Source organism: Macrobrachium rosenbergii, chromosome 55 (genome assembly GCF_040412425.1).
Source record: "Macrobrachium rosenbergii isolate ZJJX-2024 chromosome 55, ASM4041242v1, whole genome shotgun sequence".
Lineage (NCBI taxonomy): Eukaryota > Metazoa > Arthropoda > Malacostraca > Decapoda > Palaemonidae > Macrobrachium > Macrobrachium rosenbergii.
In genome coordinates this window covers 69,059,440-69,074,537 of record NC_089795.1, presented here as the reverse complement: position 1 = coordinate 69,074,537, position 15,098 = coordinate 69,059,440, and the positions used below count along the sequence as shown (strand labels likewise).

General features: G+C 34.5%; 1 protein-coding gene across 8 annotated transcripts in view; it reads left to right on the top strand.

The window, feature by feature from the left end:
• The window catches only part of for (cGMP-dependent protein kinase for), a 704,904-nt gene that overhangs the window by 372,506 nt on the left and 317,300 nt on the right, over nt 1-15,098 (top strand). For all 8 annotated transcript variants that reach the window (XM_067098864.1, XM_067098863.1, XM_067098860.1 and 5 more), the window contains one exon: nt 4,415-4,581. In XM_067098864.1, coding sequence (XP_066954965.1) covers nt 4,415-4,581 — 167 coding nt within the window. The remainder of the gene's footprint in view (nt 1-4,414; nt 4,582-15,098) is intronic.

Genomic DNA, 15,098 nt, shown 5'->3' with positions numbered 1-15,098 from the left:
GTGGGGAAAATCTTTATTCTTAGCTAGTGTTCCAGATATGTTATTGGGGAAAATCTTTATTCTTAGCTAGTGTTCCAGATATGTTAGTGGGGAAAGTCTTTATTCATAGCAAGTGTTTCAGATATGTTAACGGGAAAAATCTTTATTCATAGCAAGTGTTTCAGATATGTTAACGAGGAAAATCTTTATTCTTAGCTTGTGTTCCAGATATGTTAGTGGGAAAAATCTTTATTCTTAGCTAGTGTTTCTGATATGTTAACGGGGAAAATCTTTATTCATAGCTAGTGTTTCCGATATGTTAACGGGGAAAATCTTTATTCATAGCTAGTGTTTCTATATGTTAGCGGGGAAAATCTTTATTCATAGCTAGTGTTTCAGATATGTTAACGGGGAAAATCTTTATTCATAGCCGATGTGTGTAAGAATCCATATATTTCGATAAAATGCACTCCGTTTAACAAACGTAACGTCTGATATTGAAGTAATTCAGTTGGCACAAAGACAAGGAAGTTTCGTAAAAAAATTTAAGCTTAGATGTTGTCCCACGGTGGATCAGGCAATAATGTGTAAGAGTGAACTTGAAAGTGCAGTGAAGTCCATCTTGGAAATATTTACTGATGCTTCTGTTAATTACATCCTCCGGTAGATTATAAAAAAAGACTGTGAACTCAACACTCCATTGATTATATATTATTAAAAGTTCACTTTATCTGTTTATTATTTTTTTCTGTTTTCATCTCTTCTCACATACACGCATGTTTACCCTCTCTCTCTCTCTCTCTCTCTCTCTCTCTCTCTCTCTCTCTCTCTCTCTCTCTGTGTGTATACATATATATTATATATATATATATATATATATATATATATATATATATATATATATATATATATATATATATATATATATGTATGTATGTATGTATGTATAAAGTGGGGTAGGGCGTCAGCGCTTGATTCGGTTAAATATAGTTCCTAAAGGTTTTCGAGACAAACGATATGAAGAAAAACAAAGATGTCGTTGGGCCGTAGATCTTACATGAACCACCATGCTGTACGTGCAAGTATAAGAGTTATGATTTTTCCAATATATTAGTATATAAAACTGTCATTGTGGCCCCACACTGGCCCTGGTCCATTGTTTGGACAAACATGAATTTACATCACCTGAGGATGCCTTCGCGCAATATATGTCACCTATGATCCAACTGGTTTTGCAAGCACATTTTCAAATGAGTCATTTATATTTATTTTCGTATGGAATGGGCGTAGCCCCATTAAAACAAATTTTAATTCCGTTCATCAAAGTGTGTTTATGCCAAGTCGAGTTGAAATCGATCCACCAGTTTTGGAAAACACAAAAATGCGAAAAGTTTATGCCAGAATACATACCGTACATCCGGGCAAGGAAAGTGCTCGCCTGGTCCTAGAAGCTAAAAAGAGGAAAGACTGCAACATATGAAAGAACATTTGGCTTCTGCGATAAAATTTCAGCGTTTTTACACAGAACGCAACAACGTTCTTTAGTCTTATTCTTTGAAAATTTTGTAAACGTTTCATTCGCTCGCTCAATTAGCCTCCTTTGTCTCTCTGCAGCACATTGCTTATTTTACCAGTCTTATAATGTCTATTGCGTGGATTTTTTAGATAATGCTTCGAAAATTGTTAGTGAAATTGCGGATCATTGTACATTACACAACCACGATTTCCTTCCTGTCGTGATAATCCTTTTTTTTTTTTTGTAAAATACGTTGATTTTCAAGTCCACCTTAAATAATTGCTTTGAACATTGTCTTTATAAGAAACTTACAATAAGAAACTTACACTTTCGAACACTTCGAATATATCTGCTGTGGTGCTGTGTAAAATTAGATTTGTCTCCCAGTATTGCTACAACATATCGTTTTCTTTTATGTCTTTCAAGGCCATCATCCATTTTCTTTAAAATTTGTTTAAGGCTACACTTTAAGAATAGGTATAGCGGTGGCGAACTTTTGTAGCAGAGGGAGCTACCAGTTTCATGACAGTTCAGGAATAGGTGGTTTTAATTTTGACTGGGCATGTACTCTAAATACGTGAACCTGGTTAAGTTATTTAAGTTGCGTATCAGATGCATTTCTGTAAAACTACACAAGATTAAACTGTGGCTTCAAAAATTTAATGGCAGATGCTGTTAGCATATTGGCTGCACATTTTCCGTGCTGTTTAATAATTGATTGCTTAATAGTGTTAGTAACCTGGTATGATTTTGACTGATATATATTAAGAGAATTGTTACATTGGTTATAATTGATTTCTATCATTGCTTAATTTTTTTTTTTTTATTTTATATCAAGCCTTGTGAAATCTAGGCTATGTCACCTACTAGTGTATCTCAGTAAAATCCAGATCCCTTCATGAAAACCACGAGACCTACTTTTTGACCTCTGGAACTCATCTTACGAAAAAAAAGCAAAAGTTAAGTAAATTCGTTTAATAGGAGAGAGCAAGTACCAGAACGACAGTTTTTTTTTTTATGCGAAGGCCGGCCCTATCTGGCCAAGGCCTAAAGCACCGTCTAGACCGTGGCCTAAAGAAAATAGATATATCATAAGGAAGGAAAAGGCTTAAGGCCTAAAACCTTACAGGAGTTGATAGACTCTTTTTGCGGTTCTTGTCTTTCTTAGGACTAGCACTCAGAAAAATAGATTTTTTGTTCCATTAGCTGTAATCAGGAACGCTCTCTCTCTCTCTCTCTCTCTCTCTCTCTCTCTCTCTCTCTCTCTCTCTCTCTCTCTCTCTCTTAATGTTAATCAAGTGTAATTTATCAACTTTGGAAAGCTATTGAGCTATTCCTTCTGGCTTTTGAAGAGTTTCGTTTTCGTTTAGTTGGAAGATAATGAGAGATATATCATTAAGTATACAAGTTATGACAGGTAATGTATTAATATTATGAATCAACTACTGAATCCAAGAGTTAACCGCTATTTTTCAATGAAATTAGTTTAAGTAATTTAATATTTCATTCTCATCAATTTCAGATTGGATGCGAACCGTATTTTAAGGGGGTTCGTGTTACATCTGCCAAGGCTTGTTTAATAAAGAGGATATGCTTTAAGTTATGTTGTTTAATTTTTCGCTGTGTGCACCTCTCCCCAACTTTCCACTCGGAAAGTAAAATCTTCCTTACTTTTTAACCTTATCTTGCAAATCCATTTAGTGCCGTATTTATTAAATAATGCAGTCAGAATGATTTCATGAAGTTGATGGTTAGTTGGTTTTATGGTAGCACGGTTTTTGCCTTAGAATGGTACAGGAATGGGATAAGGTGTTTAAATGGTATAAGAGGCCGGGTGTGGACTACTGGTGAAAAAAACTTTAGCATAGTTACTCCTATTATTGAAGCTATTCCGTTTTCTTAATCATCTGAGTACGGACCATTTTCTTTCAATTCTCATGACAAAGTTGGTTAAGGGGGTATTCGCATAAACTGATCATTTGGCTTGTTCATTTGGTGATGAAAAATAGAAGTGATTACTTTTTTTTCTATTATTCATAAATATACTTTTATATTTATTTGAACGTTGAATGTTTTGCTCGTAGGTTAGTCTCTTGGGGGGGCTGGGGCATCAAAGCCACTGAACAAAAGCTATGTTTAATTTAAAAATAAAAAATAACGAACCTCAATGAATGGAAAAATTTATGTCAGGTTGAGCAATTGCAGGGAGAGAGAATGAATAAGAAACAAACTGTATTTTGTTTGGGTTGAAGAAGCAGTCTCTGGTTGAATATGATGATACTCCTCTGTTTGAGTAAATAGTTCTCTCATCCCAGCTGAGATATGATGGTTATAGTGTCCATTATATTATTCAATTCTCCTTTCTGTGGAATAGAAGGGTGTTGAATCAAGGGAAGTTTCCTAAGTAGTGTAGTTACCGCTAACGTTAGAACTATATGAGAAATATCGGGAACAGTAAGGAATAGGGGAAATTATAAGTTTAGGGAGCCAAGGTTTCTCATCTGTACCAGGTACCCGATTGATGAGATGTGTATTTAGTCTGCTGGATTAGTCGATCACTCGAAAAGTAGCTATAAAGTTGCCTTTTAACACCCAAATATGTTATTAAATTTTAACCTTGTTTTGATGAAAAAACCGAATGTAGAACCAAAGCAGATGGGGAATTAAGAAAAATTTCCACTAAGTATTGATTAGATTTTAAAATTCCTGTTAAGAAAAGTATAAGTGATTTGAATTGATGTTTGGGAAAGTTTGAGGTCTTGCGCGAAAAATATTATAGGCATTCTTCTACCAAAGCAGATACTTTCTTAGTAAATGATTAATTTAATGTACTTTTATTGCATTGAGTAATTCGTTTAGATTTCGGTTTCGTGAGTTAACATTTATGATATCTAATTTTTCTTATTTTGTCTTCCGTAGGTCGAAAGAACTCCTACGACAAGCCATCTTAGAAAATGACTTCCTCAAGAACCTGGAGATGGGCCAGGTCAAAGAAATCGTCGAATGCATGTACAGCGTCGAGTATGCTGCGGGCGCCCTCATCATCAAGGAGGGTGACATTGGCTCCATACTCTATATTATGGAAGGTAAGGTTTTTTGGCTCTCTCTCTCTCTCTCTCTCTCTCTCTCTCTCTCTCTCTCTCTCTCTCTCTCTCTGTGTGTGTGTCGGTAGAGGGAGGTAATGTGCGAATGTAGTGTGCTTGCATGCGTGATATTATACATGATTGGGAAAACTAAGAACCTAAAAATCTTTCTCGTTTGAGAATATCTTATTTTTTTTAACTCTGTGGTACATGTAGGTTACTTATACTAATTTTAAGCTCATTCTGTAATATAAGTTTGGATTCTTTCTGTTTACATGAGAATACTCGATGGGGTTCGTAACACTACACTCGTACTCTTTTAAATCTTCCTGTTCCACTTGGGCTTCTTTTTCTTGTCATCAACGCTAAATGTTTTTATTTTAGTTGGGCTTACTTTTCTTTCACATATTTGACGCTCTGTTTTTCTATTCCGGTAGTGGCTACTTTTTTGTCTTCGACGCTAAATGTTTCCATTCCAGTAGTGGCTACTTTTTCTGTTTGCCAAGCCACAATCAGAAGAAAGATTGTCCTAAAAATAAACATAACATATTTCGTGTACCTTTGTAGTGCTCTCTGGCATTTTTTCCTTACCTCTTGTATTAATTATCCTGTTTTACGCTATACAGGTGGGTGATTAAAGAAATTAGCGTTTTTGCCCGTTACGGCTGGCCACCTTGTATAATTGAATACTTTTTCTAATTTGACGTATTTCTTTTTTCTTCCCCGAGTGCGCTTGAAATAGATAATTTATCAGTACTACGACAGAGATTAGGATTGGACATAATCATGTAACTGATTGTTGAGATACGTGGAAACATCTAGGAGAATTTGGGAATTGCATTTTTTGAGAAAGCTTACATTGTTTATGTCTAGTCGTGACGACGGAAAACGAATTGTGACATTTTACAAGAAACGAAAGTCCTTGCTTTTCTTGATAACCTGGTCTTATCAAGGTAGACTGCAGGTGCGGTTATGGAGTTCCGACATTTAAGCTAAGCCTTAATTTCGCTATCACTCCAATCAGAAAGCACGCTCCATCCAGAATTGCGTCCGTGGTTCAGTTTTTTATTAATCTTCTGATTCTGACTCACGTTTTAACTTGTAATTGCAGGAAGACGGTAGATTGGTAAGGCCTGCTAATAACGAAGCATCTAATTTGCATATGTGAAATAGATTTTTGTCATAAATTTGTCTTGTACGTCAAAGTATACAGGATATTTGTGTTGTTTTTAGGGATCTCTTCTTGATATATAGGTAGCGATTTGAAATTGAATTATTCTTTATTATGTTCATGAAATACCACCAGAAATAGTGGTCGATGGAATTTTTTTGTATAAATATAGATGATGTATGTCTAAGTATAGTTTAATTTTTATTTTAAATACCCATTCTTTATATGTTTTTGGCTGTTGTGCAAAGGGTTTCCTATTTAGTTGATTTTAATTTCCTAGTGTTTCATGCAACTAATTCAAAGCTACAGATATTTAGGACGCTCAGGGTAGTTAAGGAAACATCAAGGAATGACTCGTATCATGAAGGTTAGAGATCAGTGCACGATCGATTCCGAGACAAAGATTATGAGTAAAAACGAGATTACAAATATGTGAATTTCAAAGAAATATTGAAGATATTTCGATAAAGATGAGGAGGAGAAAGGAAAGGAGATGGAGCGTGGGGCCTTACTAGTAATGATCGTCCTTCCTTTTACTCTCGTGACTGGAAGTAGGAAGCAGGAAGGAAGGAGTGGTAGAAGTTTGGGGAAGAGAAGGAAGTTGAAATGATGTTATTGCTCATTTTTCATTGTTGGTGCACAAAGTAGTGCAGGAATAGAGTCTTAATATTTATAAAAAAGTTTTTTTATTAACAAAAATTAATTTACAAAGAAAATGAGATTTTGCTCTTATAAAAATGTATTATTTTCAGTGACCGACATTTTCTTTCCATGCACTTTTCTTTCTCCTTGAAAAATTTATTATGTATAGAAAGAATTACTCGCCTTGTAACTATTAACTTAGGGCTACTTGTTATAGTTCAGGGTTTTTGAATGAGCACATACACACAAATGGACTTCCAAAGTTTTTCCCTTATTAATAATTATATGTTTATTTTGTAGGTATATTATGTTTATGGATCCCTCACATAAAAAACTAGGAATTATAAATTTTTTAAAGAGTAGTTGTCGACTCGTATGTCCGGTTCGCATTGTTGGTAAATAATTTGAAGCGGTGTAAGTGATATTTCACGTCTGGATTGTGGTCCAAGTCTACGAATTGTTGCAGGGTCGAGATTACTTTCTGCTTCCTCTTCGGTACAGTAGTTTTTTAAAGTTTTTTTGTTTTGTTTTATGATTCAGTTGGAAATGGTGTTGACATACGCGTATAACCTGTGTATGTTTTTACGCACACATATACACTCATTGCTGGAGATGCACTTATCAGTTATAAGTCTGTATGATGTAAGTTTTCCCAAGGTAGGGTGGGATACGATTTTAACTGATGTTTGTGTGACATATATATATATATATATATATATATATATATATATATATATATATATATATATATTATATATATATATATATATATATATATATATATATATATATATATATATATATATATATATATATATATATATATATATATGATATATATATATATAAATTTCTGACTAACGTCGGGATCACCCAGGTCTCTCAGGTGGAAAGCAAGGGCGTTATCCACTGGGCCACTTGTGTGGCTCAGTGGATAACGCCCTTGCTTTCCACCTGAGAGACCTGCCCCTGACGTGAGTCAGAAATTTATTTCTGTTCCACACGTGATTGTGTGTTGATGATTTCTATATATATATATATATATATATATATATATATATATATATATATATATATATATATATTATATATATATATATATATTTATATATATATATATATATATATATATATATATATATATATATATTTATTTATATACATACATACATACATACATACACACACACTCAAATGTTACTGAATATCGAATTCACTTTACCTTGGGAATAACTGTAATTGATAAGTACGTCTCCCCCGCCCAGGAGTCAGATCTGAGCCTTTTGGCTTAGATACTGCAGTAGACAGTCAGTTTATCCGTATTACCTTAAAGAGATATATAAGTATGTGTAAGTCACAAAACTTCATGTGTATGTATGCATGTATGTGTGTGTGTGAGCACCTCATTCTCATATTTTTTCGTTAATATAATGAAGGTATAATTGATTATTATAGTCAAGGTCAAAATTTCGAAAGATCTTCTTAAGTGAATTCCATATTAAAATTATTTTTATGGAGCATCCATTAGCATGTAATTAGCATATAATTAAATAGGAAAATACATTTTCGAATAAAATCCAGTTACAAGGGAGAAAAAAAATGGTTTACATTGTACTCATCAGCAAGAATCTTCATCTTGGCCAGAGAATATTCATAACAAACAATTTCCAATGAAAAATTCACACCGAACTGGATCCGGTTCGTAAAAGGATGCGCTACTTCTCCTTTTGGCAAATGTTAATTAGCTTGCAATATTTTTTTTTCTAGTTCTTGAATGGATAGCGACTGCACCCTAGTCATTATGCCGAAACCCCTGGGGTAACGCGTTGCTCGCTCTTGTTTATGCAGACCACATTCACAACGAGTCCCGGATGGCGCTCGGTGACATAACCCATATTAGGCTTAGGTCATTTCATGGAAGGCATTTTCGGTGCTAAACTTAGAAATTGCTTCAGGAGCTGACTGTCTACCCTTGGCAGTGACTCTCTCTCTCTCTCTCTCTCTCTCTCTCTCTCTCTCTCTCTCTCTCTCTCTCTCTCTCTCTCTCTCATATATGGAAATGCTTATTCTTGCTTATGCACCGTTGTATTAGTGTCGAGTACAAATGATAGGTGCAAATTTATTCGTTTTGTTTCCTTAGTTTGTGTTGTGTTTTACGAAATATTTATCTTGACGATTAAGAATTATATTGACGTTATGTTTCTTACGTTAATATATCATTGACGATCACTTGAAATATTTATACTCATTTTGATGTATATCTGAATTCTTTTCTAGTTAATTGGATGATATCAAGAAATATAAATGTCAACTGGCTTACTGTCTAATCTAAAGAAAGGTGCGCTTATTTGTATTTGCGTGTGGAAACCGATTAGGGAAAAGTGGATCTAATATCTAGTTTTCTTAATTTTCACTAAGGGTATTTTATGTCTTGGTAGTGGCTAAGCATCCTATCGTGTATTTTAGGGCCCTTAGTCTTATGAGGAAAGCAGGAAGTTAGAATACCCGTTTACATCAACTTTGTCTCTCTTATAGAACCTCTTGAAATTTGTCGAATTTCATTACTTCACTCCATAACTATCCTCTATTCCGTTTGCAAATACGGTACTGGGATTCATCCTGTTAATAACAATTTTTTCTTATGTTTGTGGGAAGCCTTCGGTGAAATTTTGCTTGTGGTTTATTCCCGAAAAGCCACAGTGCTTTATGAATGAGAAAAATAAAGGTCTTTACTGTATAGAATATTGGAAATTACTTAAATGTGCAAAATGAAAGATTGAAAAGATCCACAGAGGCTAAGTTTGCTCAGTGGGAAAGTGAGTAATGTCGCCCTCTGAGAAAATTGTAATTGTTTGGAGTTTAGTTGCTAGAAGATAGAAAGAATGCATCGTAAAGGGAGAAGTAAAGAATTCTCTCTCTCTCTCTCTCTCTCTCTCTCTCTCTCTCTCTCTCTCTCGGCGCGCGCGCGCGTCTATGATGAGCGCATGAACCACTCTACAGCAGTTTGGATAGTTTTTATTAAATGGTGATATATATATATATATATATATATATATATATATATATTTATATATATATATATATATATATATATATATATATATATATATAAATATATATAAATCCATGCATATACACATATACAAGCACAAGTAAGTATTTATCTTTATATATACTGTATATATATAATGTGTGTATAATACTGTATGTGTATGTATGTGTATATATATATATATATATATATATGTATATATATATATATATATATATATATATATATATATATATATATATATATATAATAAGAGTGTATTTTGTACTTGCTGATTCTGTCAAAAACAAATATTTTGCACAAGAATTGAATTCCCATAGAAATGATACGTGTACATTCTTTCTCCATGTAGGCAGCGTGTACTTGCTCTTTTGACAGACTTTTTTTATAGTAGATGACAAAGGAAAGAGAAATGTCAAAGAAATTAATGAAATTATAGTTCACATAGCCTCAGTCGACATGAGAGAGGGAGATAGTACTATTTTGATAAATATACGTTAGATTGCTCTATTAACAAGACCCTGTCTGTATTTTTTGTCTGCATAGAGTTGTTCCTTTTTTTCTGTTAAAAGTGAAGGTCATTGTTACGGTGCTTTATATTAGAGTTCTTCCACACCTGACGTTCTCGCCTCCCTTTTCCACTTCTTAGCTTCTGCCCTTAACATCTATTTGTTTGCCGTTCTCTCCTCTCCTTGCTCAAAACGTTTCGTTTCTTCAGTCCCTCCATCACGCTTTCTAACCGTTTCATCACACCGAATGACTTTAAGTTGTTTCTCTTAATCATGCTTCTTTTATACTTTTATTTATCTCGTTCTCTTCAGTATTCTTCGTTCAAGTCTTGCTCCTTTGTCCGTCTCTGTATCTTGTTCAGTTTTTTCCATCTCCCTCGTCTGGTTTGTTGCCTCAGTTATCACATGTTCTTTTGACCGGATTTTCTCGTTTCTTTCCCCTGTTTAGTTAAGTCACCTGGGCCATTTGCGGTTTCTGGAATAACCTCGGGGTTTAAACTGGTAAAAATTATTGATTGAATTAAGGGAAGGTCGTTTATAGCACAATGGGCCCCTCATTCTTTCACGTTTATAGGTGACGTCATGCGTAAAAATGGTGCTATTTTTATGACAAATGAACAGTAAGACTCTAAGCTCCGGTATGGCTCTCCGAGATGAAGGTCAGTTGAATAACAAGAGACAGTGGATTTTTGAAAAATTGACGCTTACATAATACGTATCGATTTTCCATGGTAGTAAGATGGGAGGTTGTGCCTGTTCACGAGGCGAGTTTGGCCTTGTCAGTGCTCTTCATTTGCTCACGCATTTTATATATATACAGTATATATATATATATATATATATATATATATATATATATATATACTGTATATATGTGTGTGTGTGTGTATGTATGTATAAGTATATGTATATATATATATATATATATATATATATATATATATATATATATATATATATATATATAATTATAATTATATGCACATACACACGCAGACATAAATATATATATATATATGTGTATATATGCGTGTGTATATATATATATATGTATGTATATATATACATATATATATGTGTGTGTATGTATGTATATGTATATATGAATCAAGGATGAACGTCTTGTGCAAAAAATTTTCAAGGCATTAGCCACTTCATGTAACAACACCGAGCCACTTTACACACTGCGCCATTCCCCGCTCTTGCTCACTCTTCTGGATATAAAACTGTTCTTTACTTTCTCTACTCAATCTACCTTGGTGGTTCTTTCTCGCCCCTCCCCATTTATGCCTGAACCAAGTGTAATGCTACTTTTTTACCAACTGAGTGTCCTCCATTCTTTCTGCATGACCAAACTGTATCAATACTCTGATCTATCTTTTCTCTTGTACTTATCTTTTTTCTACTTCGTATTTCCATATCTGAACCTCCTGGCTTCAAAAGCTTTCTGCAAACAATTCATCTCGATATCTGCAACCAGTTCTTTTTCATTTACATTCAACTTTCACACTTTGCTTTCGTAAAGGAGAATTAGTTCTTCAATCCCTTTTTGCATTCTAAATTTGGCCTACATCGTCACTCCTTTTCCATTCAACATCTTTCAACCGTTTACATTCTTCCCCCTTCCGTACTAATATCTATTATTCCATATTGAGCGCAGGTGTGCAGTCGCTCATGCGCGTCTATGGTATCGATATTCGCGAAGGATTTGTTGTGTCAGCCTTATAATAATTTTTCGATAGATTTTTCATTGTGGAGTGTTCCCAAATATGCAGTAAAGAATCCATTAAAAAAAAGGTCTCTTATACTGCAGACAGCTCAGAGAAAGAAGAAAACCTGCAATATTGCCATGAAGTGCCAAAACGCAAGTCATTTCCCTAATACATCTTAGATGTATTTCATATATCAGTTGTTATCGTAACTGTTACTTTTATGCGACTTGAAGAATACAATAATGATTGTCTATTTTGGTGATGTGTCAAATGCTTGTGAAGATTGTTCATGTATTAGGGGGTTTATTTTTGGTTGAGAGAGAAATGTTTTCTTCGTTAAAGTTCCGGGTTGTCATACATTTCTTTGGCCGTTAATACAGTAATGTTTTAGCGGTTTTTGATTGGCTTCCAAGGCTTCCAGGTTTCAAACTGATTTATAACCGTTTTTGTGGTTCTTCAAAATCGGTGGTTAGGGTAGTTGCTGATGGAATAATTACAGCCCAAATTAGATTACCTTCGTTGTGACCACAAAAGCTTTTGGTTAGGTATCCCTCTGAAAATCAGGACAACCTGAAAACCTGCAGCCGCTGTATCTCTGTTAAAGCAGCACTACGGAGATGTAAAATCTGTTAGCGGCGCAGTATGCTCACAGTCATATTCATAAATTGACAGAGTATTGCCATAGCATCAACAAAAATGTTTTTATGTAGATGGTCTAAAGATGAATATGCAAAAGCAGAGTATATTTAACATAATATAATAATATACGTTTATTCTCTACCATCACCAGCAGTATGTGGCACATCAAGATGGCAGTTTGTTACCCTGTATGTTCACTGAAACATTTCTGCATCCGTAAACCCTTCGCGGGGAGTTTCTTTGCTTCGGTTTATGTTATATCAATTCAAAGTCAGATTCTGTATGTACTATTTGTTGGAATTTTCTCATGCATTTTTAGCACTTTCGTATGTTAAAGTCATTTCTAGATACCCTGATTGTTATAAGCTTGAATTTAATTCAGTTATTTAATGTGCTTGAATTTGATTCAGTTATTTAATGTAATATGCTATAATATTGTATACGCGGCTCTTAATGTGCATTTAGTTGCAAATCACTGTTGTTCAGCATGTGCTTCTCTGATGTTCATTCTTGCATCATACTGTGGTCTTTCAGGCTTTTGAGTATATTGATAAAGATTTACTCTTCATCTGTTGGGTATGTTAAAAACTTTCAAATTGTTAGTCTTAGAAGTATTGTTTTGTTTGTGTGTCAGTTTTCCAAACTTACGGGAAAGTTAGAATGTACCAGAATGTACTATTACTATTTTGAACTTATGAGATATGAAAGATAACCACCTAAGGTATCGAATTAGTTTTTTTTAAGTTAACTCTATGAAGAACATGTCTAACAAAGCCTTTTTTTTAAGTGAAAATAACACCCGAAGTTGGCCATTTTTCCGAACATCCCATCTGTTTTGAATGTAAACGTCTTACTGGGGATTCAGAGGACAGAAATAGAATGGTTCCCAGTGGCGGTTAAAAGGTCTCATTGGCCAAAGCTAAAATGTTAAATGGCGATGAAGATCATCTTGATCTTGAAGTCAAGAATGGCATTCCGAGAATAGTTTGCTGAGCACTAGAATGTTATCTATGTTGGCAAGACCCTTTACAGTATGCAAAGAACCCAGGTGCCAGGAGGGCACCTGCTGTTTACCAAGGGACGGCCTTTTCCCCAGTGGACCCCAGTGACCTTGCGCGTGAACCCTGGCGCCCACAGCACTCGCGGAGGTCAAATGAAGGTGAAAAATAAAAATTTTTTCATCAGGATTTACATAATCAGTCACCTTTTGTTGGCGCCATTGACTTTATACAGGGAGGCTGTTTAACTGGATAACAAGGTTTCGGTGAGTCTGAGTCACTTTTCCTTCCTTTTTTTTTCGGATTTTTTGAGACGTTTTAATTGAAACGTTTTTGAATTTTGTTTGCAAATGTTACCTAGTCTTTTTTAAACATGGCGAGTTGACGATAGCTGTCTTTAGAATTCTGACAGGGCTTTCTGTTGCATGTACTCTCATATTGTTGTGAAATACCAGAGATGTTTGAAAATGTTTCTCCTTCGGTGTTTTTTTTACGATTTTGTCTAAAAATTCTTCGGGTAGCGGTAGTTTCTTGCAAGAATACGCTCTCTTAGATATTATTCACTGATTATGCCATATCAATGAATACCATTAGAAAGACCATATGAGACGGGCTCCTATTATTTGACGTTATCCTAGGACTAAGTGAAATAAGGTAAATATTACGAACAATATTCAACGAGATTTCATTCATAAGATGGTGTTGATATGAAATGGGTTGGGTTGGCGAGAGTAGTCAGGAGAAGCATGTCTTATATAGTTCATGCTCTTAGTAACATCTGAGTGTTTGAGTAACATCTTGAGTGTTTGTCATTTTTCATACGTTTTCTCATATTTTCCCTATGAATTTTTGTGACCCTCCAGTCTCCCAGCATTTGCTTTTAGATACACTGATGTATATGATGTAAATTATGTAATGTTGATTGTTTTGCATCTTTATTGAGCTTAATCAGACTCGTAGATTGACTTTTACTTTACTGATGAGCGACACCCTCGCTTGATCAGTGGTTTATGGCAGCCTAAAGATAAAATCTGTATTACCTACATCATGGTACCCTCATTTTTCGAAATGTAGATGATATTTTAACTTAAAAAAAAAGAAAAATAGAGAGAGCGTTTTGTAATTTGTCATTGCCTCGTAGATAATTTCCAGAGAGCAAAAAGGTCATCGACGCCAAAAGCCATAAGTTCTGAAAATGTATGTCTGGAACAAATACTTCCCAATATGTTATTCACCCCAAAACAAACTTTTCTTCAGCTTCAGTGTGGAATGAAGGTCCTGGAAAAAGATCTATGTCCTATTGCAGTGTTGTGTCATCTCACTCATAAAAATAGATTCGTGTATTTATATTTTGTAAACATGAAAACGCCTTCAAAGAATAAAAGCTTTTTGAATTTACCACTTTCAAAATTTGTTGAATGCCATTTTTTCTTTTTTTTATCTTATTCTCTTAATTTCTTGATTGCATTTGGCATGACGCTGAAACACCTGGGGGCAGACGGGTTGACTTCTTAAAGGTGAAGTGTAAGACCATTTTATTTTTTTCCTTTTATTTTAAAATAACGGACATGCAGGCGTCAATACAGGCCACGTTTGTAGAAAAACTGGAATTAAATTTATTGCTTTTATTACAGGACCCGTTTTTAAATACTCCCTTGAGAGCTTGTGAAAAGAGCGATAATTTATTTTTGCACGTACGCCTTCATAACGCTAGACGACATTAAATGTCGAGATCGCTAGACGTCGCAATTGGTTCTCAGGAAACACGACCTCTTTGTTTGCATAGCCCGGGAAGAA